The sequence below is a fragment of the Somniosus microcephalus genome, unplaced genomic scaffold (genome assembly GCF_052327205.1).
Source record: "Somniosus microcephalus isolate GS21.2 unplaced genomic scaffold, FLI_Smic_1.0 unresolved_chr2, whole genome shotgun sequence".
In the NCBI taxonomy this organism is placed as follows: domain Eukaryota; kingdom Metazoa; phylum Chordata; class Chondrichthyes; order Squaliformes; family Somniosidae; genus Somniosus; species Somniosus microcephalus.
The window spans coordinates 84,081,886-84,106,688 of NW_028225180.1; the positions used below are offsets into that span (position 1 = coordinate 84,081,886).

The following is a 24,803-nucleotide window of genomic DNA, read 5'->3' on the forward strand; positions in this document are numbered from 1 at the left end:
GCTCGCTGGGGTACAGCTCTGGTCCCTCATTCAAGAGCCCATTCTTCAACGTGAACCGAGAAAATGAGTGCTGAGAAAGTCAAGGGCATCACCGCTCAGCCCAGCCCTGTTCTCTGCCAGTGTGCACACATTATACTTTCCAACTGGATTGTAGGAAACGCTACCACTTCCCCCGCTGAGATCAGTGAGCTCAGCACAGACCGGGAATCGGACCTGGGACCTTCCCGGTCTGTGTAGCTGAGTTGCACATTATCTTTACTGACTGAATCAACTGGGGAACACCAGGCTCTGACTCCAGTGTTCTTTTCCAGGTTTACGACCAACTTGGAGCTGTCCCAGTGGTCACACAATTAAAACATGTACCAGATCAGGTTGGATTAATACATCAAGGGAATCGGGGATATGGGGGTTCGGGCGGGAAAGTGGAGTTGAGGTCGATGATCAGCCATGATCTTATTGAATGGCGGAGCAGGCTCGAGGGGCCGAATGGCCGACTCCTGCTCCTGTTTCTTACGGTCTTATTTTAGTGCAGTCGCGCCCTACATAGGATTCCGTTTTATCATGTGATGTTAGCCTTGTTCTTTACATCTGGCAGGACCTTTATCTTTTGTTCTTCCTTTCAGGCCTGATCTGATTGATTTTGACAAGCTAAAGAAGTCGAACGCTCACCACAACTTGCAGAACGCTTTCAATGTGGCAGAGCAGCAGCTGGGGCTCACCAAGCTGCTGGATCCTGAAGGTAGATCAGGGCACATATACGGGCATAGACTCCATCCTATTGGGCCAGAAATTCGGGTCCAAATGCGTGAGTACGGTCTGGGTACTCACGCATCTGGCCGGTGGAAATGCCGGCGTTCAGCATGCACAGCGCATGCGGGGAACGCCGGCATTTCCAGTCCTCTGAACGAAGGGGTTCAGAGGCACAGCACGTGCGACTGCACAGGCAGCGCTTGCGCAGTGAACTTCGTCGATTTCATTCATGGATTCAGTGAGGGTAAGTCCTTACAAGTTACACTTGAAAAAAGCATGTGTAAAGTTGTTCCAAGGCTGCGGAGGAAGATATATTTTATCGTGGAGCTTCTGAAAGGCAATATTTTTGTTTGGGAAAGGGAGGGAAGTTATTTTAAGAAATTTTAAGTAAGTTTTAAAGTTTAATTTTTTTTTTTTAAACGGGTTTTCAGAACGGTAGGTAGAAGGAGCAATTGTGGCTGTGTGAATGGAATGTGAAAATGAGTGTTCTAAAATGAGTAATGTAACATTTCCAGCACTTTTAAGAAAGAAACTTTTCATCAGTAATAAGTAATTATGTATGTATGTCCGCATGTATTCCTTTACGTATATGTATGTATGTTTTATATTCCTTTACTTATGTGTATGAATGTATGTTTTTAATTATGATTTTCCAATAAGTTACTTTCTCTGAAAGTCATAATTAAATAATACATTCATACACATAAGTAAAGGAATATATACATAACACGCAAAGGAATATATACAGACATACATACTTTCAGAAGCTCCACGATAAGAAATATCTTCCTCCGCAGCCTCTGGAGCAACTGTACCCATGCTTTTTTCATGTGTAAGTTGTAAGGACTTGACCTCACTGAAAGCATGAATGAAAGCGGCGAATTTTACTGCGCACGCGCTGCCTGTGCAGTCGCACGCGTTCTGCCTCTGAACCCCTTCGTTCAGAGGACAGGAAATGCCGGTTTTCCCCACGTGCACTGTGCATGCTGAAAACCGGCATTTCCTCCGGCCAGACGCGTAAGTACCCCGACCGTACTCGCGCATTTGGAAGGGAATTACTGGGCCAACATTTTACATGTCAATAAAATGAAAAATTTAACAATTGCACGATTTGCCCCCTCGCATCTGCGACTGAGGGTCCAAGGAGGTGCATTGCGCAAGAGGTCATCGTCGTATGTATCCTCACACTGTTCCCTTTCGGGAACTGTATGAAGTGGTGGAAGGATTTATGGCCGTGATTAACGCTCATTCCGTGACCGTAACCATCTTTGAACCAGCCATTAGGGTGGTTAGTCCTATGGCGTGAGGGTTTTATGGGCTCCCACAACCCATCTGAGGGGGGGGGCCACCCACACCCACGGACGCAAGTATCCCGCTGGATGTCCTCCCAGAATTTATAGTTGGAGCTCCGACTCCACTTGCCGGGACTGTCTGGAGTGGGGTTCGAAACCCTACTCCTTCTGGCCCAGCGGCAGGGATGCTTACTGCTACGCAAAAGGCCCACTCCGCACAAAAGGTGACACCCATACGTTTCCTGCGCCTTTTCCCTCCCCGTGACTGGAGCCCTATGCTGCCACTTGAAAGACCAAGCTATCATCTGCCCTTTTTGCGGCGCCTTTGACTTCTCATTACCAATGATGAGCAGGCGCTGCGCCTCCACCTCCTTGAGGAGATTGCTGAGGTCATCATCAGTTCAATTGTGAGTTCTTTTAAAGCCGTGAATTGTGCTCATTCCAGCCATTTCACTTTGCTAATCGGATTGGGCCTTTGGCATAGCGGTAGGATCCCCGCCGCTGGGCCAGATCAGGGTAGGGTTTCGAACCCCGCTCCAGACAGTCCCGGCAAGTGGAGTCGGAGCTCCGGCTCTAAATTCTGGGTTGACATCCAGTGGGATATTTGCGTCCTTGTATAGCTTGTGGGAGCCCGTAAAACCCTCCCGCCATAGGACTAACCGCCCTAATGGCTGGTTCAAAGATGGTTACGGTCACGGAATAAGCGTTAATCATGGCCATAAATCCTTCCACCACTTCATACAGTTCCCCAAAGGGAACAGTGTGAAGACACGTATGACGACGACATTGCTAAATAAATAAATGGAATTAAAAAAATTCTTTTAGGGCTTTTAAAAGTCTTTAAATTGCTTTAATTCTGTTTAAAACTACTTCAGATTCTTCAAAATAATGTAAACGTTTTTAAAAGTTTATAAAAGTTACCAAAATCTTCAAAAAACTTCCAAAAACCTATTTAAACTGCTGCTTTGCATGTAAAAATGCTTAGCAGCTTGGCAGAAACATTGGGGGCGTGTCCTGTTAAACTGAGACCTCAAGGGGCGTGTCTCAGTTGCACAGCGCGCTACAGGCTTCGCGCTGGTTGCACTGCTGGGCGGCGTGACGTCATACGCTGCCCGGGATTCTTCTTTTTCAAAATCGAATTCCAGGCGTCCCTGGAGGTCAACGGCCAGCGCGTCGGGTAAGTGCATATCGGGGCCTTGCACGCGCGGCAAGCCCCCGATCTGAATTTCTGGCCCATTGTTTGTGATTTACTGGCTGTAACACCGCACTGTATATTAAAACTTTCGTAAGCATGATGGAAAGAAATACTTGCATTGCTCCAGCGCCTTTCACGACCACCGGACGTCCCAAAGCGCTTTACTGCCAATGCAGTACTTTTTGAAGTGTAGTCACTGTTGTAATGTAGAAAACACAGCACAGCAAGCTCCCACAAACAGCAATGTGATAATGACCAGATCATCTGTTTTAGTGATGTTGGTTGAGGGATAAATATTGGCCCAGGACACCTGGGAAAACTCCACTGCTCACCTTCGAAATAGTGCCATGGGATCTTTTACGTCCACCCGAGAGGGCAGACGGGGCCTCGGTTTAACGCCTCACCCGAAAAACGGTACCTCCGACAGTGCGGCGCTCCCTCAGTACTGCCCCTCCGACAGTGCGGCGCTCCCTCAGTACTGCCCCTCCGACAGTGCGGCGCTCCCTCAGTACTGCCCCTCTGACGGTGCGGCGCTCCCTCAGTACTGCCCCTCCGACGGTGCGGCACTCCCTCAGTACTGCCCCTCCGACAGTGCGGTGCTCCCTCAGTACCGCCCCTCCGACAGTGCGCCGCTCCCTCAGTACTGCCCCTCCGACAGTACAGCGCTCCCTCAGTACTGCCCCTCCGACAGTGCGGTGCTCCATCAGTACTGCCCCTCCAACAGTGCGGTGCTCCCTCAGTACTGCCCCTCCGACGGTGCAGCGCTCCCTCAGTACTGCCCCTCCGACAGTGTGGTGCTCCCTCAGTACTGCACTGGAGTGTCAGCCTAGATTTTTGTGCTCAAGTTTCTGGAGTGGGACTTGAGCCCACAACCTTCTGACTTGGAGGCGAGGGTGCTACCCACTGAGCCACGGCTGCAACTGATAGAGCAGTGTGTTAGCCCCCAGTGAGAGTTGTGTGTTTGTTTCCGCGGCTCCCTACATGTTGGGTATTTGACTTCAGCCATGCCATTGAGGAGAGAGAGGCAGGGCGTGTGGGCCAAAAGCTTCCCCACCGGTTGGGAGAGAAAATCGGGACAGCGAAGAGACCTGGGCACAAGACAACTGCCTGTCGAGGAGAAGGTGACAAAAAACTGGGGAGAATAGTTGAGAAGTTTGGATCACCTGCAGTAGTGTCACTGTCACCACTCCGAGACACAAAGATATTCCATGTCACGAGGTAGTTGCCAGCCTCTCTCATTTACTCGTGAACTGTCTACTCCCATTATCTCATTTTTATAATCTCTCTTGAACTTTACATTTGATCCTGGTCCGTCAACGTCTCATTTTTAAAATTCTCGTCCTTGTTTTCAAATCCCTCCATGGCCTCGCCCCTCCCTATCTCTGTAACCTCCCCCGAGATCTCTGCGCTCCTCCAATTCTGGCCTCTTGCCCATCCCCGATTTTAATCACTCCACCATTGGCAGCCGTGCCTTCAGCTGCCTGGGCCCTAAGCTCTGGAATTCCCTCCCTAAACCTCTCCGCCTCTCTCTCCTCCTTTAAGACACTCCTTAAAACCTGCCTCTTTGACCAAGCCCTATCCTAAATCCTCTTGTGTGTCAAATTTAGTTTGATTTACCCACCTGTGAAGCACCTCGGAATGTTTCGCTACATTAAAGGCGCGATATAAGTGCAAGTCATCGTTGTTGTTGTTGTTACTCGCCTTCCCTTCATCCCTCCCAAACTCCAACAGGACTCCGACTCGGTGAGCCTCCCTCACTGGCTTCTCAATCCCAAGCACATCTCACCATACCACGACTTCTCGATTTACCTCAACTGTTCTAGGAACATAGGACCAGGAGGAGGCCATTCAGCCCCTCCAGCCTGTTCCGCCATTCAATCAGATCATGGCTGATGTGCAACCTAACTCCATATACCCGCCTGTGCCCCATAATCCCTTAATACCTTGGGTTAACAGAAAGCTATCAATCTCAGATTTTAAATTAACAGTTGATCCAGCATCAATTGCCGTTTGCAGAAGAGAGTTCCAAACTTCTCCCACCCTTTGTGTGTAGAAGTGTTTCCTAATTTCACTCCTGAAAGGTCTGGCTCTAATTTTTAGACTGTGCCCCCTAGTCCGAGACTCCCCAACCAGCGGAAATAGTTTCTCTCTATCTACCTACTCTATTCTCCTACTCTTGTCCGTTTTGGTGGTATCCCGCAGTGTGTACTTAACCCTTCTTAACCTGGGTTTCTTCATTTAAAAAAAAAATAGAAGAGAGCAGAGCCTAGAAATTACAGTTAAAGTCTCCCATGAACATACCTGACATCAGAATGTGACGTGAGTGCATTGAGCATTCCTACACTATCACAAACAGTCATTTCTGGACTCCCAGCACAACACTAGAAGAAGACAATAAATCATTTTACATTGGAGATTTGATGCTGAGGGGAGTATCTGCAGTGTTGCATTTGGTGAGGTGCAGGGGCCGCACTCACTCCAGCTTCTTTGCTCCCATATCCCAGATGTCAGTGTGGATCAGCCCGACGAGAAGTCCATCATCACTTACGTTGCTACGTACTATCACTACTTCTCCAAGATGAAGGCGCTGGCTGTGGAAGGGAAGCGTATTGGGAAGGTATGAGGAGGAATGACAACTGAGTGGAATAAAAACGAGAGTACTGTAATATCAACAAAGATTGTAATCGCAACATCGTAGAAATATTGTCAACAAAAATAAGCTTGCTCTGCCCGGCGGTTGTAGTGTCTGCTATAGTTAATCTTATTTTTAATATTAATATTTTAAATCTTATATAGAGGCATTGGGCAGGATTTTCATTGGGCCGTGGAGGCGGGATTGGAGGCGTGTGGGGGGTTAAAATCGCGAAATCGGGGCGCACGAACCCAACCCGCCTCCATGCCAGTTTCAAAGGAGGCGGATACCCGACCTGTGCTGGGAGCCGCCTCCCCGAGGCGGGAAGGGGATTAGTGCCAATTGATTGCCTGTTAACAGGCAGTTTTTAGCCTAATCCCTATTTTCATTGGTGAAATGTGGGATTCCTGACGGCTCCAAACCACGGCAAGTTAGCGAGGCGGACCGTCGGGCTGAAGGGCTTGGAGGGTTCAAGATGTCCGGTGTTCAGGTGAGTGATGGGTGCATGAGTGCAGAGGTAAGTGTGTTTGGTGTGTGTAAAGTGTTTAAAGAAGTTTTACTTACCTTTACAGCCTTCCTTCCTTCAGGTCTCGGGAGTCCCTCATCTCACCGGCACAGAAAGCAGAATGGCCGCGAGCTGTCAAAAGTTGCAGCATTCAGCTTTCTGTTCTGGAGCGATCTCTAAATCAGCCTGAGAGGAAGGAATTAACTTAGTGTACAGATTGTCAGTGTTTTGATAGCTTCAAAGAGCCGTCAAACGCTGATATTTCATCTGTCAAAAGCTCTTGACAGATGAAATGTCAATCTGTGATGTCACCTGTTGCCAGGTGGCCCTTAATTGGCCTGCTGAGCCCGCTGGGCGGGTTCAACAAGGTCAATCGAGTGAAAATCACGTGGGTTGGCCACAACTCGATGGAGGCGGGACTACAACCCCAAAAGTTGTAGTCCCGCCTCCTACACGCCTCCAGTATAAAAATCCAGCCCATTGACTCTTCACTGTGGTACGATTCCATAGGTGTCTTCCAGTATCTTCTCCCTGTGGCCATTATTCCACAGTGAGCTGGGCACTGATTGGCAAGCTGTTTGACTGCAGAGGCATCATAACCGAGCCTGTTCGCGCGCGCGCACACTCACTGAATATTGATCGGGACAGGAGTTTTCCTCTTTGTAGCCTAGGAGCACAAAACAAGTGCAGCGCCCCAACTGCCGAGATCAGTTAATTTAAGCACAGACCAGTAATTTCTGGTCTCCCTGGCTCAGTATGACACTCTGTGGTGCATGCAACCACTTCTTGCCAGGGACACCTAGCCAGAATCGCTACCCAAGTACCGTGTTAGTCAGTCAGTTTGTTATATCCATTCTGCGATGCGCCGCCTACCAAAGACTGACTGTGCTGTTCGTGCGTCTCAGGTGCTGGACTATGCAATTGAGGCAGACAACATGATTGACAAGTACGAGACGCTGGCCTCTGACCTCCTGCAGTGGATTGAGCACACCATCATCACACTGAACGACCGCAAGCTGGCAAACTCACTGAACGGGGTTCAGAACCAGCTTCAGGCATTCAACACGTACCGCACTGTGGAGAAACCACCCAAGTAAGTAAGCTGGAGATTCCCTTCCGCCCTCCATGTCAGTCAGTCGTTGGCCATGGAGCCTGTGTTTATAAAAGGATTGCAGCTAGCATGTGTCCCATTTTAAAAAGAGAAAGAAAGCCAGCCATTTCCTCCTGGTTTTTCCGACCTTGACCCAAAGGGCGGGAGGCAGGGATTTACAAGCAGTAATTACTCTCAATCCAACTCCCGGGAAGTGGCCATTCAGAGCTCGTCCCCACAGGCAGTAGCCCAGCAATGTCTGCAAAGGGACAGAAAGAAAGAAAGACTTGCATTTCTACAGCGCTTTCACGATCACCGGACGTCCCAAAGCGCTTTACAGCCAATGAAGTATTTTCGAAGTGTAGTCACTGTTGTAATGCAGGAAACACAGCAGCCAATTTGCGCCCAGCACGTTCCCACAAACAGCAATGTGATAATGACCAGATAATCTGTTTTTATTATATTGATTGAGGGATAAATATTGGCCCCAGGACACCGGGGAGAACTCCCCTGCTCTTCTTCAAAATAGTGGCCGTGGGATTTTGTACGTGCACCTGAGCGAGCAGACGGGGCCTCGGTTTAACATCTCATCCGAAAGACAGCACCTCTGACAAGGTGGCGCTCCCTCAGTACTGCCCCTCCAACAGTGCGGCGCTCCCTCAGTACCGCCCCTCCAACAGTACGGTGCTCCCTCAGTACCGCCCCTCAAACACTCCCTCAGTACTGCCCCTCAAACACTCCCTCAGTACTGCCCCTCCGACAGTGCAGCGCTCCCTCAGTACTGCCCCTCCGACAGTGCGGCACTCCCTCAGTACCGCCCCTCCGACAGTGCGGCGCTCCCTCAGTACCGCCCCTCCAACAGTGCGGCGCTTCCTCAGTACTGCCCCTCCGACAGTGCGGCGCTCCCTCAGTACCGCCCCTCCGACAGTGCGACGCTCCCTCAGTACCAACCCTCCGACAGTGCTGCGCTCCCTCAGTACCGCCCCTCCGACAGTGCGGCGCTCCCTCAGTACCGCCCCTCCGACAGTGCGGCGCTCCCTCAGTACCGCCCCTCCGACAGTGCGGTGCTCCCTCAGTACTGCCCCTCTGACAGTGTGACGCTCCCTCAGTACTGCCCCTCCGACAGTGCGGCGCTCCCTCAGTACCGCCCCTCCGACAGTGCGGCGCTCCCTCAGTACTGCCCCTCCGACAGTGCGGCGCTCCCTCATTACTGCCCCTCCGACAGTGCGGCGCTCCCTCAGTACCGCCCCTCCGACAGTGCGGCGCTCCCTCAGTACCGCCCCTCCGACAGTGCGGCGCTCCCTCAGTACTGCCCCTCCGACAGTGCGGCGCTCCCTCAGTACCGCCCCTCCGACAGTGCGGCGCTCCCTCAGTACCGCCCCTCCGACAGTGCGGCGCTCCCTCAGTACCGCCCCTCTGACAGTGTGACGCTCCCTCAGTACCGCCGCTCCGACAGTGCGGCGCTCCCTCAGTACCGCCCCTCCGACAGTGCGGCGCTCCCTCAGTACTGCCCCTCCGACAGTGCGGCGCTCCCTCATTACTGCCCCTCCGACAGTGCGGCGCTCCCTCAGTACCGCCCCTCCGACAGTGCGGCGCTCCCTCAGTACTGCCCCTCCGACAGTGCGGCGTTCCCTCAGTACTACACTGGAGTGTCAGCCTAGATTTTTGTGCTCAAGTCTCTGGAGTGGGATGAACCCACGACCTTCTGACTCAGAGGCGAGAATGCTACCCACTGAGCCACAGATAACACTGTGGCCTTGGCATCTAAATGTTGCAGCCATCCTCTCGATGGCATAACAGGGTACTGTGTTGCTTATCTTCAGTTCATACAAACTAAGTGAACCCCAAGATTATGTCAATTATTTTGTCTACTTCCTACCCAGTTTTCATACGTTACTCATACTTTTGATATTTGTGCTACAGGTTTTTATTTTCTGGCTGAGGATTTGTATTTTCTCCCCCTCCCTCTCCTTATGCCACGTCCCCTGTTTGATGCACCCTTTCCGAACACGAGAGAATAGCCAGGTAACCTGCGCTCGGCTTTCTGGCAGTGCTGCTTTTAGACAGGCCGTTAGGCAGTGCATGAGACACCAGCATATGCGGGTGGTTCGCTGATTGTCCCCTCTTGTGGACGTCCGTCCCTCACCTGAGCTTTGTGTCTCCACTGCCGGACCAAGCTGAGAATTAGGAGCTCACCGCGTGTGGAAGCTCTCAAAGCTAAACCCGTATCGTGCCACTCTGTGGTGCACTTTGAATAATTTAGGCCCAAGATTCAAATCAAGTACTGGGCAGAAACCCAATGTATCATTTGGAAAGGTGTTGGAAAATAGTGTGGAACCTGCTTGCTCCAGGATTTGGTCCCATTTTTCCAGCTGGGTATGGGGGCTAACTTCCATCTGTTTCCTCCCCCCGACTCCCCAGCACATCAAGGAAGTACAGTACGTCTGCGGGAACCTCCAGACTACTGTGACAGTTCTGTCCATTGCCTCCTCTAAAGGCCTCAGCTGAACTCTGGCCAATTGAGAGCTGTCGTGAGTCCTGCTGAGGCTCCAGGAAGGCCCTTGCAACCAAAAATAATCGATCCGGAGAAGATTAATTGTCTTCAGTTGGATTTATTGGTAGCTGAAGATCTTTTTGTTTAAAAAAAAAAGTACTTTTTTTTATTAGGCCCTTTCCCGGCCTCTCCTCTCCGATCGTGCTGCCTGTGGTTCAGGACGGGCTCCGCTAACATGCCCTTATATAGAGTATGCAAATTAGCCCGTCCCCATATATCGGGGATGGGCCTGGAGCTCCCGAGTTGGGCAGACTCCGAGTCCGCTCCATCACTTCTTTGCAGGTGGAGCGACTCTTTCGGAATGTCAGGCCCCCTCAACGCCTTCGGGTTTAGGCGAAACCTGTTCTCTGGGGTCTGGAGTGAAGTGGGCACTATTGCGGAACACTCAGCTTCGGCAGTGGGCGTCTAACGGGCGCTAACGGATCGGCAGCCCGCTGTACACCTTGTCCAACATTCCTTTCTATTGACTTCAGAGTGTAGAAAGGGCGGCCAATCCATAAACTCCCCCCCCCCCCCCCCCCGTATTACACCCCCAGCAAGGTTGTAAAGTTTTACTCAATCATTTTTTGAAAGTGAATTTGGGATTGGGTGGTGCAGTCAGTCGGGGCCCTCACTCACCTCAGCTTCTACCGAGCCGAGAATAGCAGTTAAATGAGATTCTTGTGTTGCTTCGTTGACAGGTTTATAGAGAAGGGCAATCTAGAGGTGCTGCTTTTCACTATTCAAAGCAAGATGAGAGCCAACAACCAGAAAGTCTACATTCCACGAGAGGGCAAACTCATCTCTGACATTAACAAGGTGAGGAACGCTGCGCGTGACTTGATGGTTAATTAAATGTATAACACCGCGAGAGGACCCGCATGGAATCACTGCTCCAAATGGCCCAGTTTGAATAAAAAGTTTCTCAGCTGCTGGATGATTCCACTCTCCCCTTCTGCCTCCGATCTTTTCTCTTCCCACCGCCGCCTTTCTTGTGTGTCCCTATTTTGCTGATGTTGCTGTGGTCAATGCTCCTCTGCAGCTCCCAACGCTGGGCTCTCTGCATCGTCACCGTGATGAAGTCGCAACTCACCAAAGAAAGACAGACTCGCATTTCTACAGCCCCTTTTACAACCTCAGGACGTCCCACAGCGCTTTACAGCCAGTGAAGTACTTTTTGAAGTGTAGTCACCGTTGTAATGTGGGAAACGCGGCAGCCAATTTGTGCACAGCAAGCTCCCACAAACAGCGATGTGATAATGACCAGATCATCTGTTTTGGTGATGTTTGGTTGAGGGATTACTGCGTACAGTGTTGGTCTCCTTATTTAAGGGATGATGTAAGTGCGTTGGAAGCAGTTCAGAGAAGGTTTACTAGACTAATACCTGGAATGGGCGGGTTGTCTTATGAGGAAAGGTTGGACAGGCTAGGCTTGTATCCACTGGAGTTTAGAAGAGTAAGAGGTGACTTGATTTGAAACATATAAGATCCTGAGGGGTCTGGACAGGGTGGATGTGGAGAGGATGTTTCCTCTTGTGGGAGAATCTAAAACTAGGGGTCACTGGTTAAAAATAAGGGGTCGCCCATTTAAGACAGAGATGAGGAGAAATCTTTTCTCACAGAGGGTGGTGAGTCTTTGGAACTCTTCCTCAGGGAGTGGTGGAAGCAGAGTCTTTGAATATTTTTAAGGCAGAGGTAGATAGATTCTTGGTAAGCAAGGGGGTGAAAGGTTATCGGGGGTAGGCGGGAATGTGGAGTAATCAGATCAGCCCATGATCTTATTGAATGGCGGAGCAGGCTCGAGGGGCCAAGTGGCCTACTCCTGCTCATAATTCGTATATTCGTATGTATGTTTGATTAAATATTGACCCAGGACACTGGGGAGAATTCCCCTGCTCTTCTTCAAAATAGTGCCACGGGATCTTTTGCGTCCACCTGAGAGAGCAGAAACCATCGTCCTAACCAATTCAGACAGTGGCTTTTATCCACCCTCCAATTCCCTTTTTCCCCTGAAGGTACTCTTCCTAGGGTATAGTTCCACAAGCCCTGTGGTACCTCACCCAAGTGACATTCCTCATATGTGACCCTAAACACTGATCATTGACAGGCTATTCATTCATGGGCGCCATCAGAGGTGAGCCTCATTCTGTCCTCCTTTAAAATCCATATACAAATGCATTTTCAAGCAGGGATTACGCGAGCAGGAGCAGGAGCTGATTTCCCCACCCCTTCTGAGGTGCTAAGGCCAACTGTTGGGCCTGCACTGCTGCCCCAGCTGAAAGCATCTACAGGAAACTTTCGATTTACCGGCACCTAAATAACCGGAAATCTCGGTTAACCAGCAAAATTCAGGAGTAGGTTCAGGTAAGCTTTACTTCATATTGTACTTGCCTTCCTCGATCTGTTGCTGTGCAAGGGTGTGGCTGCAGCTGTTGCTAAGCTACAGAGACACTTGGAACTTGTGGCCATTGTTCTGAACCTGTTGCTAAGCAACAGGGTTTGTTGCTTTATACGGAGCTCTCAGCTCTGTATCTTTTACTATAGCGTTCGGTTATCCGGAATTTTTGATGAACCGGCACCACGTCGGTCCCGTCGGTGCCGGATAAAAAAAAGTTTCCTGTAGCTCAGGACAGACCAGGAATCAAACCCTGGTCCCGGATCCGGGCTGTACGGTTCAATGTTACACCAGGCGGTGCCTTTACCCATTAGGAGCTCTGATACTTAACTGTTTATCTCAATGGGACCAACCCGTATATGAAAATAAATGCTAACACCACAGTGGGCTTACAGTGTCCCTTACGCCCTGTTCCCCCCATCAGGCCTGGGAACGGCTGGAGAAAGCCGAGCACGAGCGGGAGCTCGCCTTGCGGACTGAGCTCATTCGACAGGAGAAACTGGAACAACTTGCTCACCGGTTTGATCGCAAAGCAGCCATGAGAGAGACGTGGCTGAGCGAAAATCAGCGCCTTGTTTCCCAGGTAAGCAGAGTCGGGCGCACTCCAAAGCCTGGAACTTAATTACCAGTACAGGGGAGGAATGTTAAAGTAGCTCAGCAACACGCGGAGCATTGTGTGCAACACAACCTGCAGGTTTGGGTGTTGAGGCCAATAACAATGCAAAGCTCTGTATTGGCAAAAATCCACTTGGCCAGATAAGTCTCTGTTTTTGACTGATCTTTTGTCCGGTCCAGCAACTCCTCGATTTTAAAATTCTCATCCTTGTTTTCAAATCCCTCTGTGACCTCACCCCTCCCTATCTCTGTAACCTCCTCCAGCCCCTACAACCCTCCCTATCTCTGTAACCTCCACCAGCCCTACAACCCTCCCTATCTCTATAACCTCCTCCAGCCCCTACAACCCTCTCTATCTCTGTAACCTCCTCCAGCCCTACAACCCTCCCTATCTCTGTAACCTCCTCCAGCCCTACAACCCTCCCTATCTCTGTAACCTCCTCCAGTCCCTACAACCCTCTCTATCTCTGTGACCTCCTCCAGCCCTACAACCCTCCCTATCTCTGTAACCTCCTCCAGCCCTACAATCCTCCCTATCTCTGTAACCTCCACCAGCCCCTACAACCCTCCCTATCTCTGCAACCTCCTCCAGCCCCTACAACCCTCCCTATCTCTGTAACCTCCTCCAGCCCCTACAACCCTCCCTATCTCTATAACCTCCTCCAGCCCCACAACCCTCCCTATCTCTGTAACCTCCTCCAGCCCCTACAACCCTCCCTATCTCTGTAACCTCCTCCAGCCCCTACAACCCTCCCTATCTCTGTAACCTCCTCCAGCCCCTACAACCCTCCCTATCTCTGTAACCCCCTCCAGCCACCACAACCCTCCGAGATCTCTGCGCTTCTCTAATTCTGGCCTCTTGCGCATCCCCCGATTTCCATCGCTCCACCATTGGCGGCCGTGCCTTCAGCTGCCTGGGCCCTGAGCTCTGGAACTCCCTCCCTAAACCTCTCCGCCTCTCTCTCCTCCTTTGAGACGCTCCTTAAAACCGACCTCTTTGACCCAGCTTTTGGTCATTTGTCCTAATATCTCCTTATGTGGCTCGGTGTCAAATTTTATTTTATAATGTTCCTGTGAAACACCTTGGAACGTTTTACTATGTTAAAGGCGCTATATAATTGCAGGTTGTTGTTGTTGATCTCAGTACTGCCTCCCCACCTTCTCGTCATAAATCCCCCCTCCCGTTCCTTCCTTAGTTCCTTTCCCGAGCCAAGTTGGTCCCATTTATACTATTCATAGAAACATAGAAGATAGGAGCAGGAGTCGGCCGTTCGGCCCCTCGAGCCTGCTCCGCCATTTAATGAGATCATGGCTGATCATCCAAATTCAGTACCCTGTCCCTGCCTTCTCCCCATATCCCTTGATCCCTTTAGCCTCAAGAAATATATCCAACTCCTTCTTGAATATATTTAATGAATTGGCCTCAACTACCTTCTGTGGTAGAGAATTCCACAGGTTCACCACTCTCTGGGTGAAGAAATTCCTCCTCATCTCAGTCCTAAATGGCTTACCCCTTATCCTTAGACTGTGACCCCTGGTTCTGGACTCCCCGACCATCGGGAACATCCTTCCTGCATCTAGTCTGTCTAGTCCTGTTAGAATTTTATAAGTTTCAATGAGATCCCCTCTCATTCTTCTAAACTCCAGTGAATATAAACCCAATCGACCCAATCTCTCCTCATACGTCATTCCTGCCATCCCAGGTATCAGTCTGGTGAATCTTCACTGCACTCTCTCCGTGGCAAGAACATCCTTCCTCAGATAAGGCGACCAAAACTGCACACAATACTCAAGGTGTGGTCTCACCAAGGCCCTGTACAACTGCAGCAAGACATCCTTGCTCCTGTACTCGAATCCTCTCACTACGAAGGCCAACATACCATTTGCCTTCTTATCCGCCTGCTGCACCTGCATGCTTACCTTCAGCGACTGGTGCACAAGGACACCCAGGTCCATTCGATTCAGCATCCTTCCCTGGCAACTTATTCTGTAGTTCGATTACCCTTTGAATGAAAGGTTTCTGCGTGACTTTTCTTCTTACTCCTAATTTCCTGATTCCTAACTAGTGTCCCCTAGGATTTGAACCCAGCACCACGGTAAATAATTTGCCTGGATCAACTTTGGCAAATTCCCCATATAATCTTGAAAACCTTCGACGAGGTCACCTCAAGGTCTCTCTTCCAAAAATAAACGCACACACCTCGACCTTTCCTGAGAACTTAAAATTCCTGATACCCAGAGTCATCGCTGTTGCTTGTCTGTGTACCCTCTCAAGGGCAATAAAATCCTTCCTATCACGTCAGCACGCCAATCAGCCGCTGCTCAACGGAGCAGCTCAACTCATTAATCCCACGCATAATAGCACGACACACATTACTGATCAAAAGAAAAATCGCAAACGCTGATATTCCAAACTAATAACTGGATGCTTCGTCAGCATCTGAAAGAGATGAGACGATTGGGTGGGACCCATTGTCGGTTCTGACTCCCTCGCAGTGCATCTCGCGTTTTGCTTACATCTAGACACCCTCACTGCACTGTGGCTCGGCACCACCAGCAGACAAAGTACTCCCTCTATCCTTCTCCAAATATTATGGTTTATAATCAGCAATTGTTTATAAGGAGACTGTACATTAGTTGGCAGCTCTCTCTGTCTCTCAGCTCTCTCTCTCTGTCTCCCTCAGCTCTCTCTCTCTCTCTCTCTCTGTCTCTCAGCTCGCTCTCTCTGTCTCTCTCACTCTCTGTCTCTCTCTCAGCTGTCTCTCTGTCTCTCTCTCAGCCCTCTGTCTCTCTCTCTCTCTCTCGCGCTCTCTCTCTCTCTCTCTCTCTGTGTGAGAGAGAGAGTTATTGAAGAGAAGAGCTCTGGCTGTGACCTGACCCTTCTGGTTACAGAGTCTCTGCAGGTACCTGCCCTTCCAACACAGAACCAGTGGTAAATCGGCTCCTGCCAGTTTCCACAGAAGGCACTAAACCAGCTCCCGGTAAAACACGCTACGGGCAGTGTGCCAGCTCCCAGTAGAAGACACTGAGGGCAGTGCGCCCGCTCTGTATAAAACAGTGGGTGGGTAATAACTGGTTCCCATGACACACAAGGTGGGCAATCAGCTGGAGAAGGTCCTGTAATAGTCACACTTCCTGGCTGAATAATGCAGCCATGTTGTCAAAAATTCCATTCCGTGTTTTTGTAAACCGGCGATGCACTTGTGAAATAAAAGGCTGTGAATTTCCTCGGGAGCTGCTCCAGCTCCGCTGCTGTAACTTCTTCCCCTTTTATGTTTGAAGGACAATTTTGGAATTGATCTGGCAGCAGTGGAGGCTGCCACAAGGAAGCACGAGGCCATCGAGACGGATATCAACGCCTACAGCGAGCGCGTGCAGGCAGTGGTGGCCGTGGCCAAGGAGCTGGAGGCCGAGCGTTACTACGACATCAAGCGCATCACGGTCAGGAAGGACAATGTCATCCGGCTGTGGGACTACCTGCGGGAGCTGCTGCACGCACGCCGTGAGCGCCTCATGAGGAACCTCGAGCTGCAGAAGATGTTTCAGGAAATGCTGCACATTGTGGACTGGATGGAAGACATGAAGGTAGGCTGCATCAGAAATGAGAAGATTGAGGGGGGCGACCTGATGGAGGTCTTCAAGATTATGAAAGGTTTTTTTTTATTCGTTCATGGGATGTGGGCGTCGCTGGCAAGGCCCAGCGTTTATTGCCCATCCCTAATTGCCCTTGAGAAGGTGGTGGTGAGCCGCCTTCTTGAACTGTTGCAGTCCGTGTGGGTGAAGGTGCTCCCACAGTGCTGTTAGGGAGGGAGTTCCAGGATTTTGACCCAGCGACAGTGAAGGAACGGCCGATATACTTCCAAGTCAGGATGGTGTGTAACTTGGAGGTGGTGGTGTTCCCATGTGCCTGCTGCCCTTGTGGAAGAGGTCGCGGGTTTGGGGAGGTGCTGCCGAAGAAGCCTTGGCGAGTTGCTGCAGTGCATCTTGTAGATGGTCCACACTGCAGCCACGGTGGAGAGAGTGAATGTTTAAGGTGCTGGATGGGGTGCCAGTCAAGCGGGCTGCTTTGTCTTGGATGGTGTCGAGCTTCTTGAGTGTTGTTGGAGCTGCACTCATCCAGGCAAGTAGAGAGTATTCTATCACACTCTTTACTTGTGCCTTGTAGATGGTAGAAAGGCTTTGGGAAGTCAGGAGGTGAGACACTCGCCGCAGAACACCCAGCCTCTGACCTGCTCTTGTTGCCACAGTATTTATGTGGCTGGTCCAGTTAAGTTTTTGGTCAATGGTGACCCGCCCGATCTGATCTGTTGATTGTGGGATCGCTTAGCTCTGTGTATAGCATGCATGTAATCCTGTGTTGCAGTTTCCCCAGGTTGGCACCTCATCATTTTTAGGTACACCTGGTGCTGCTCCTGGCATGCTCTTCTGCACTCCTTATTGAACAAGGGTTGGTCCCATGGCTTGATGGTAGTGGTAGAGTGAGGGATATGCCGGGCCATGAGGTTACAGATTGTGGTGGAATACAATTCTGCCGCTGCTGATGGCTCACAGCGCCTCGTGGATGCCTAGTTTTGAGCTGCTAGATCCGTTCTGAACCTATCCCATTTAGCACGGTGGTAGTGCCACACAACACGATGGAGGGTGTCCTCAGTGTGAAGACAGGACTTCGTCTCCCCAATGACTGTGCGGTGGTCACTGCTACCAATGCTGTCATGGACAGATGCATCTGCGACAGGTAGATTGGTGAAGACGAGGTCAAGTAGGTTTTTCCCTCGTGTGGGTTCTCTCACCACCGGCCAGCTCGGTCAGTAGTGATGTTACTGAGCCACGCTTGGTGATGAACATTGAAGTTCCTCACCCAGAGTACATTCTGTGCCCTTGCTACTCTCGGTGCTTCTTCCAAGTGGTGTTCACCATGGAGGAGCACTGATTCATCAGCTGAGGGAGGGCGGTAGGTGGCAATCAGCAGGAGGTTTCTTTGCCCATGCTTGACCTGAAGCCATGAGACTTCATGGTCCAGAGTCAATGTTGAGGACTCCCAGGGCCACACCTTCCCGACAGGATACCACCTCTGGTTGGTGGGACAGGACATACCCAGGGATGGTGATGCAGGAGCCTGGGACATTATGAATGGGAAAGGTATGAGTCTGTCAGGCTGTTGCTTGACTCGTCTGTGGGACAGCTTTCCCAATTTTGGCACAAGCCCCCAGATATTCGTGAGGAGGACTTTGCAGGTGCCCAGCTCAATGCCGGGTGGTCCGTCCGGTTTTATTCTTATTATTGCTTTTCATAGCAGTTTGCTACAACTGACTGGCTTGCTCGGCCATTTCAGAGGGCAGTTAAGAGTCACATATAGTCCAGGGCAGGTAAGGACGGCACATTCGTGAACCAGTTGGGTTTTTACGACAATCCAACAGTTCATGGTCACCATTACTGATACTAGCTTTTTATTCCAGATTAACTGAATTTAAATTCCCCAGGCGCCGTGGTGGGATTTGAACTCATGTCTCTGGATCATTCGTCCAGTAACATAACCACTAAGCTACCGTTCCCGTAGTATAGGGTAGACGTAGAGAAGATGTTTCCACTTGTGGGGGAGACCAGAACTAGGGGCCATCAATATAAGATCGTCACTAATAAATCCAATCGGGAATTCAGGAGAAACTTCTTTACCCAGAGAGTGGTGAGAATGTGGAACTCGCTACCACAGGGAGTGGTTGAGGCGAATAGTATAGATGCATTTAAGGGGAAGCTGGATAAGCACATGAGGGAGACAGTAATAGAAGGATATGTTGATAGGGTGAGATGAGAAAGGGTGGGAGGAGGCTCGAGTGGAGCATAAACACCGGCATAAAGACCAGTTGGGCCGAATGGCCTGATTCTGTGCCGTAAATACTCTGCAATACCCTTTGTAGCAGCTCGCATTTTTACTGCACACTTCACATCAAAGAAGGTCTGCACCAGAGCTCGCTTTACCACAGAGCGAGGAGAATGCCGAGTGGGAGACGCGAAGGATCGGGTGGTGGGGTAATGGAGCGCAGATCAGCAGCACAGTCAGGCTTTTGACGGAAGGACGGAGTTGGCAATGAGGTACGGCAGTTTAGGTTCCAGAGAGCAGCGGCGCAGTGACTGAAGGGAGCGGTGGGGAGGAGAAAGCGGGGAGCCAGTGGCAGAGAAGCAGCGGCTGGGACATGGAGCTGGAAATGGCTGGGATAGGTCACGATTAGATTTGGAAATGAGGATTTTTGAAGCATCGAGAGGAGGGGCGGGGCGGGCGGGCGGGGAGGGGTGGGGGATCCTGCCTGAGGGTGGTAGGAAAATACAAATCCAGCAACAGTCAGGATATACTGTACTTCAAAATAAGTGCAGTCTGCACCACTTGTCGACAAGCACAGCACTGGCTGGTGCTGCTGCACCCTCTGGGGGTAATTTTCACCTTCACCACAAGGGCAGTAACCTGGCAGAGCACACCTGTCTGATTATCTTGTAAAATCTGCCTGATTCTCGTTGCATTGGAATGAAAATCGGGCGGGTTCCATAAAGGGCGGGCAGTCCGCTCAGCCAAGGTAGCATTCGGGCAGCGAAGCTGAAAATGACCCCCCCTATACTTTCCCCACTACAGGCCGTGCAATTTGAGTTCTGTACCTGGTTGAACATGATCATTATAAATGATCAATTCTGCCTTTCCAATAGCAGGCTGCGCGTGAAAATAGTTTCAGCTGTGTCATCATCATCGGCGACCACTCGCATTCGAGTATGGTGTGTCCTTCATCAGTCATCGACTTGTGAGTCTTCAGGTGGCTGTGGAGGCCAATCCGAGATCCCGAGACTCAGATCCCTCTGAAGGACGCCTGTGCGTGGCATCTTTTAGCGTGGGGTGGTTGGTGCACAGCCAGCCACCACACGATCCTTGACAGAAAAGGGGCCAGGGTCCAGTGGCAAGGAAAAACCGAGACGACTGGAGACCCCTCTCTGCTGCAGCCTTCTTCCGCCTTCACAGCCGTTGTGGTGCTTCTCGCAGCCCCTGAACCAAAGTGCCTGTTCCACCGTTGAGGACTTGGTATGGATCGCACTTCGTCTGGAACCTCCCCCTTGACCTTACCGCCTTGGGTGACCCTGCCAAGAGCTATGCTCCCGACGGCATCGCTCACAGGTTCATAGGTTCACGCAAGCCTCTCCACCACGACAAGGTGGCGATCCAAGGAAAGGTTCAGCCGTGTAACACTAAGGTGAGGTATTGGTGGTTACAGGGCTGTCTGGTGGTAATAGCGATGCAAATAGTTTGAGACGATGAATTAGGTTCATCAACCTCATGAATTCTTCTAATCCATACCACTTCCAGACTGTTGCCAATAACATTGAGTTTTGGCAGTTTAATAAGTGTGGTTTTTCATATAATATATGGGTACCAATACACTAAGTACTTCTACTGACAGCGCCAGTCCGTGTTGGTACTTGTAATGTTATAGAAGTGGTAGTGTTGCTGGTAACGTGGATGGAAATGGCTGCTAGTCTGATCAGTCACCTCTGCAGTGACGTTAAAGGAACGCGTGCCCCCTTTTAATTGCGATGATGCTACTGAGGCCTTGTGTCTGAACTTTTCTTTCAGAGCCGCCTGCAGTCGCAGGATTACGGCAAACATCTGCACGGCGTCGAGGACCTGCTTCAGACTCACACACTGGTGGAGGCGGATATCGCAGTCCAGGCAGAACGGGTCAAAACAGTTAACGCCGGTGCTCAGAAATTCACCAGCAGCGAGGAAGGTATGGCCAAAGCGTGATTTAGTGTTTCACACTCCTCCGAGGGAGCACGGTTTGCTTAGTGTGTGACGTAATAAAACTCACTACGCACTTGGTTCGAGTATAAAGCAAGGCTTTAATCAACTTGTTTCAGAACATGGAGGTCTAGTTGTACTTCACTAGTTCCTGTCTTACAAAATGTCCCTGAGCAAACTGGGCCCACGCCCGAGTATTTATACTCCTTGGACGGCGCCACCAGCTGGCCGTCCAGTGTTATTTCATGAGTTGTTTCTTCATGATGATGAGATTTATAACAGTGTGGTTATACTTCGAATGTGGCACTGAGACACCTCTCGGCCTGTCTCGTCCTCTGTAGACTTCTGGGCCTCCACACACGGCCTGCCCCGCCGAGGGATGCTGTTCGAACTGGGACACTCCTTTTCTTGCTCTCTTGCAAAAGAAAGCAAGGCTTTGTGTTAGGAGTGTATGCAGAGTTATCCTACAGCAAGTGAAAAGGCCCGATTAAAATACTGTAGAACTATTTAATAGAACACTTGGGCCTGTAGTTTTATTTCTGTTCCTGCGGGGAAGTGCCTGCCGGCAACCCTAAATGACATAATTGAAGTAAGCAGCTCACTGCATGGGGCATTCCATCGCTCCGTATATCGGCATTCCTGAGAGCGACGCTCAAACAAGACGTTGGCAGGGACTGGGATCCTCAACACAAAGTTAGTAAGCAATGCTGGCCTAGTTGACAGCATTGCAACTGTATCAGTGTTTGTATTACTGAAATAGTCAGGTGCCACAGTCTAAAAGGGAAGGCCCCTACGCTATCACCTGCCACTTTGGTGGTTGTAACACCTATTGTTGAGGTTAACCACTGTATCCTACCTAGCAAATGGTGGCCAGAACGGCAAGATGTAAGACGGGTGCGCTTGTCTATGGGGTGACTGGGAAGCTTGCTCCCTCGCACATGCGCATGTGTTTTTACTAGGCAGCAGTATCAGAAATCGACCGTTACTGTCTGGTTTTCAGTGCTCAAAATAACCCCGATACAGGAGCGTCCATTCAGAATAGGACTGGCGATGACCCTGTGCAGAGTTGCGGCTGCATTGAGAACTGCCTGGTCCCATATTGACCGGTCTCTGATTCTAGTGCCACTTCCCTCGCCACTGTTAGCAGCGGAGAAGGGACTCCTGCCTCAGTATTCCAATATTAGATAGATTTGAAAGAAAGAATAGGAAAAAAAAAGACTTGCCTTTATATATAGCGGCTTTCATGACCACTGGATGTCCCAAAACGCTTTATAGCCAATGAAGTACTTTTGGAGTGTAGTCACTGTTGTAATGTAGCAAGCACGGCAGCCAATTGCACACAGCAAGCTCCCACAAACAGCAATGTGACAATGACCGGATCATCTGTTGCGGGTTGAGGGATAAATATTGGCCCCAGGACAACATTCTTAAATCCTCCAGAGTAAGTTCTGTCCCGGGGCTGCCTATCATCTATCCATAGTGTCAGGTAGGAGGGCGTCTCATAAAACAAGGGTGTGAACAGTGACTGAGAGACGAGTTTCTCATCGAATAGCAGCTAGGATTATCTGCCTGTTCGGTGGAGTGCACTTCCCCCTTGAGCTTGAGCTGACGGTTAGAGCAGATGATTTTACTGTTGCGCAGATCCACTCAGATACTGGAACTAGCACAACCTCCGGGACATAGAGTACTCAGGCAGCAAATAGCGCTGTACACGGTCAGTGAAAATGTGCAAGATTGGTCGCAGTGTGTTACACCACGCCCAATCACTTGCTCTACTGATGGGGAGGGCAACCTGATGAGGCAGTGTTATACTGCATGCATAGTCCTCACAGTTGCAACTGTCCTGCCACCAATCATTCATTGAAGAAACTGTAAATGGACAACCCGCGACTAAGAAACGGTCTTTCACATTTCTCTCCGTAAATGACATTAAAAATAGTCAACTCTCTTTTATTTTCCCGCTAGGTTACAAACCATGCGACCCTCAGATCGTCTGTGACCGTATCACACACTTGGACCTCTGCTATCAGGAGCTGTGCAAGCTCGCGGCAGAGCGCCGCGCTAAGCTCGAGGAATCCCGGCGCCTTTGGAAGTTCTTCTGGGAGATGGGCGAAGAGGAGTCCTGGATCCGGGAGAAGGAGCAGATCATGTCATCGGAGGACTACGGAAAGGATCTGACCAATGTCATGCTGCTGATCAGCAAGCACAACTCTTTCAAGGACGAGATGAGTGGCCGCAGTGGTCCCCTGCAGCAGACGATAAGGGCGGGAGAGGGCCTGATTGAAGAGGGACACTTCGGAGCCAGTGAAGTCAAGGAGAAGATCGAGGACATCCGAGGGCTGTGGGCACACTTGGAAGAGTTAGCAGCCCTGCGGGAGCAGAGACTGAATGAAATCTCCAACCTGTACCAATTCCAGGCTGATGCCAATGACATTGAGGCCTGGATTCTTGACACCCTGCGCATCGCGTCCAGCAGCGAAGTCGGGCACGACGAGTACTCCACGCAAACCCTGGCCAAAAAGCACAAGGATGTGGAGGAGGAAATTCACAACCACAGGCCCACCATCGACGCCTTGCACGAGCAGGCCCAAGGCCTGCCGGACGACTTTGCCCACTCCCCCGAGGTGGACGGCCGGCTGCCGGCCATTGAGCAGAGGTACGAGGAGCTGGTTGCCCTGGCGCAGCAGCGGAAGCAGACGCTGCAGGACGCGCTGGCGCTCTACAAGATGTTCAGCGAGGCAGACGCCTGTACGCTGTGGATCGACGAGAAGGAGCAGTGGCTGAATGCCATGGAGATCCCCCAGAAACTTGAAGACCTGGAGGTTGTTCAGCACAGGTACGACAGCTTGAAGTAAATCTATTTTTGAGACTATGGGCAGGATTTCCATTGGGCCGTGGAGGCAGGATTGGAGGCGTGTGGGGAGTTAAAATCTCGAAATCGGGGGGCACGAACCCATCCTGCCCCCAACCCGCCTCCATGCCCGTTTCAAAGGAGGCAGATACCCGACCTGTGCTGGGACCTGCCTCCCCGGGGTGGGAAGGGGATTAGTGCCAATTAACTGCCTGTTAACAGGTAGTTAACAGGCAGTTTTTAGCCTAATCCCTATTTTTATTGCTGAAGTGTGGGATTCCCGACGGCACCAAACTACGCCAAGTTAGCGAGACGGACCGTTGGGCTGAAGGGCTTGGAGGGTTCGAGATGTCCGGTGTTCAGGTGAGTGATGGGTGCATGAATGAAGAGGTAAGTGTGTTTGGTGTGTTTAAAGAAGTTTTACTTGCCTTTTCTTACCTTTACAGCCTTCCTTCCTTCAGGTCTCAGGAGTCCCTCATCTCACCGGCACAGAAAGCAGAATGGCCGCTGTAAAGTCTGTGGGTATATGGTGAATTAATACACAGACTACAAGAGTAACTTTAACAGGACTTTACTATTCGAAGGTCAGGGCGAATCTGCCCAATAAATCCTTACACAGCACTTATATACCGGTGTGGTCACCACCGGTATTACAGTACACAGTAGCCAAGATAAAGTAGTGCAACCCTTAAAATAGTTCTCTTAAAGGTGGAACGTTACATACACTACAATCCTCCCTTTTTAGGTTAACAATATATACATATTCCCATTAATATAACATCTTAACATATATACAACTTTATGTGAAACAGTTCACAGATTCAGTCTCTCTGGAGGCTTCCGGACTCTGTCCGGATAACGCCTCGGTGGTGTAGTCGTTTTCGGTGGTGTAGTAGGTTCTTCTGGCAAGGTCGATTCGGCTTGAAGGACCGTTTCAGGTTCATCGGATTCCAGTATTACCGGATCGGAGGTAGATGCTCTGGGTATCTCTGCTTCAACATTAGACGTATAGAGTTGTGGAGTAGGTTGGGCCTTTGTGGATGATTCTATGATCTGGTCAACATGGCGCCTTATTATGCTTTCACCAATGTCCACGGTATACATCAACGGTCCTAGCCTTTTTCCAATAGTTCCCGGCTGCCATTTCTCGGTACGGTAGTCCCGGGCCAAA

The 24,803-nt window shown here is 50.5% G+C and overlaps 1 protein-coding gene across 2 annotated transcripts in view; it reads left to right on the forward strand.

Annotated features, from left to right (window-relative positions):
• Window positions 1-24,803, forward strand: part of sptbn2 (spectrin, beta, non-erythrocytic 2) — a 678,353-nt gene that overhangs the window by 279,095 nt on the left and 374,455 nt on the right. For both annotated transcript variants that reach the window (XM_085976259.1, XM_085976260.1), the window contains exons 7-14: window positions 624-739; window positions 5,742-5,854; window positions 7,280-7,467; window positions 10,699-10,816; window positions 12,817-12,975; window positions 16,290-16,592; window positions 20,617-20,770; window positions 22,747-23,617. In XM_085976259.1, coding sequence (XP_085832385.1) covers window positions 624-739; window positions 5,742-5,854; window positions 7,280-7,467; window positions 10,699-10,816; window positions 12,817-12,975; window positions 16,290-16,592; window positions 20,617-20,770; window positions 22,747-23,617 — 2,022 coding nt within the window. The remainder of the gene's footprint in view (window positions 1-623; window positions 740-5,741; window positions 5,855-7,279; window positions 7,468-10,698; window positions 10,817-12,816; window positions 12,976-16,289; window positions 16,593-20,616; window positions 20,771-22,746; window positions 23,618-24,803) is intronic.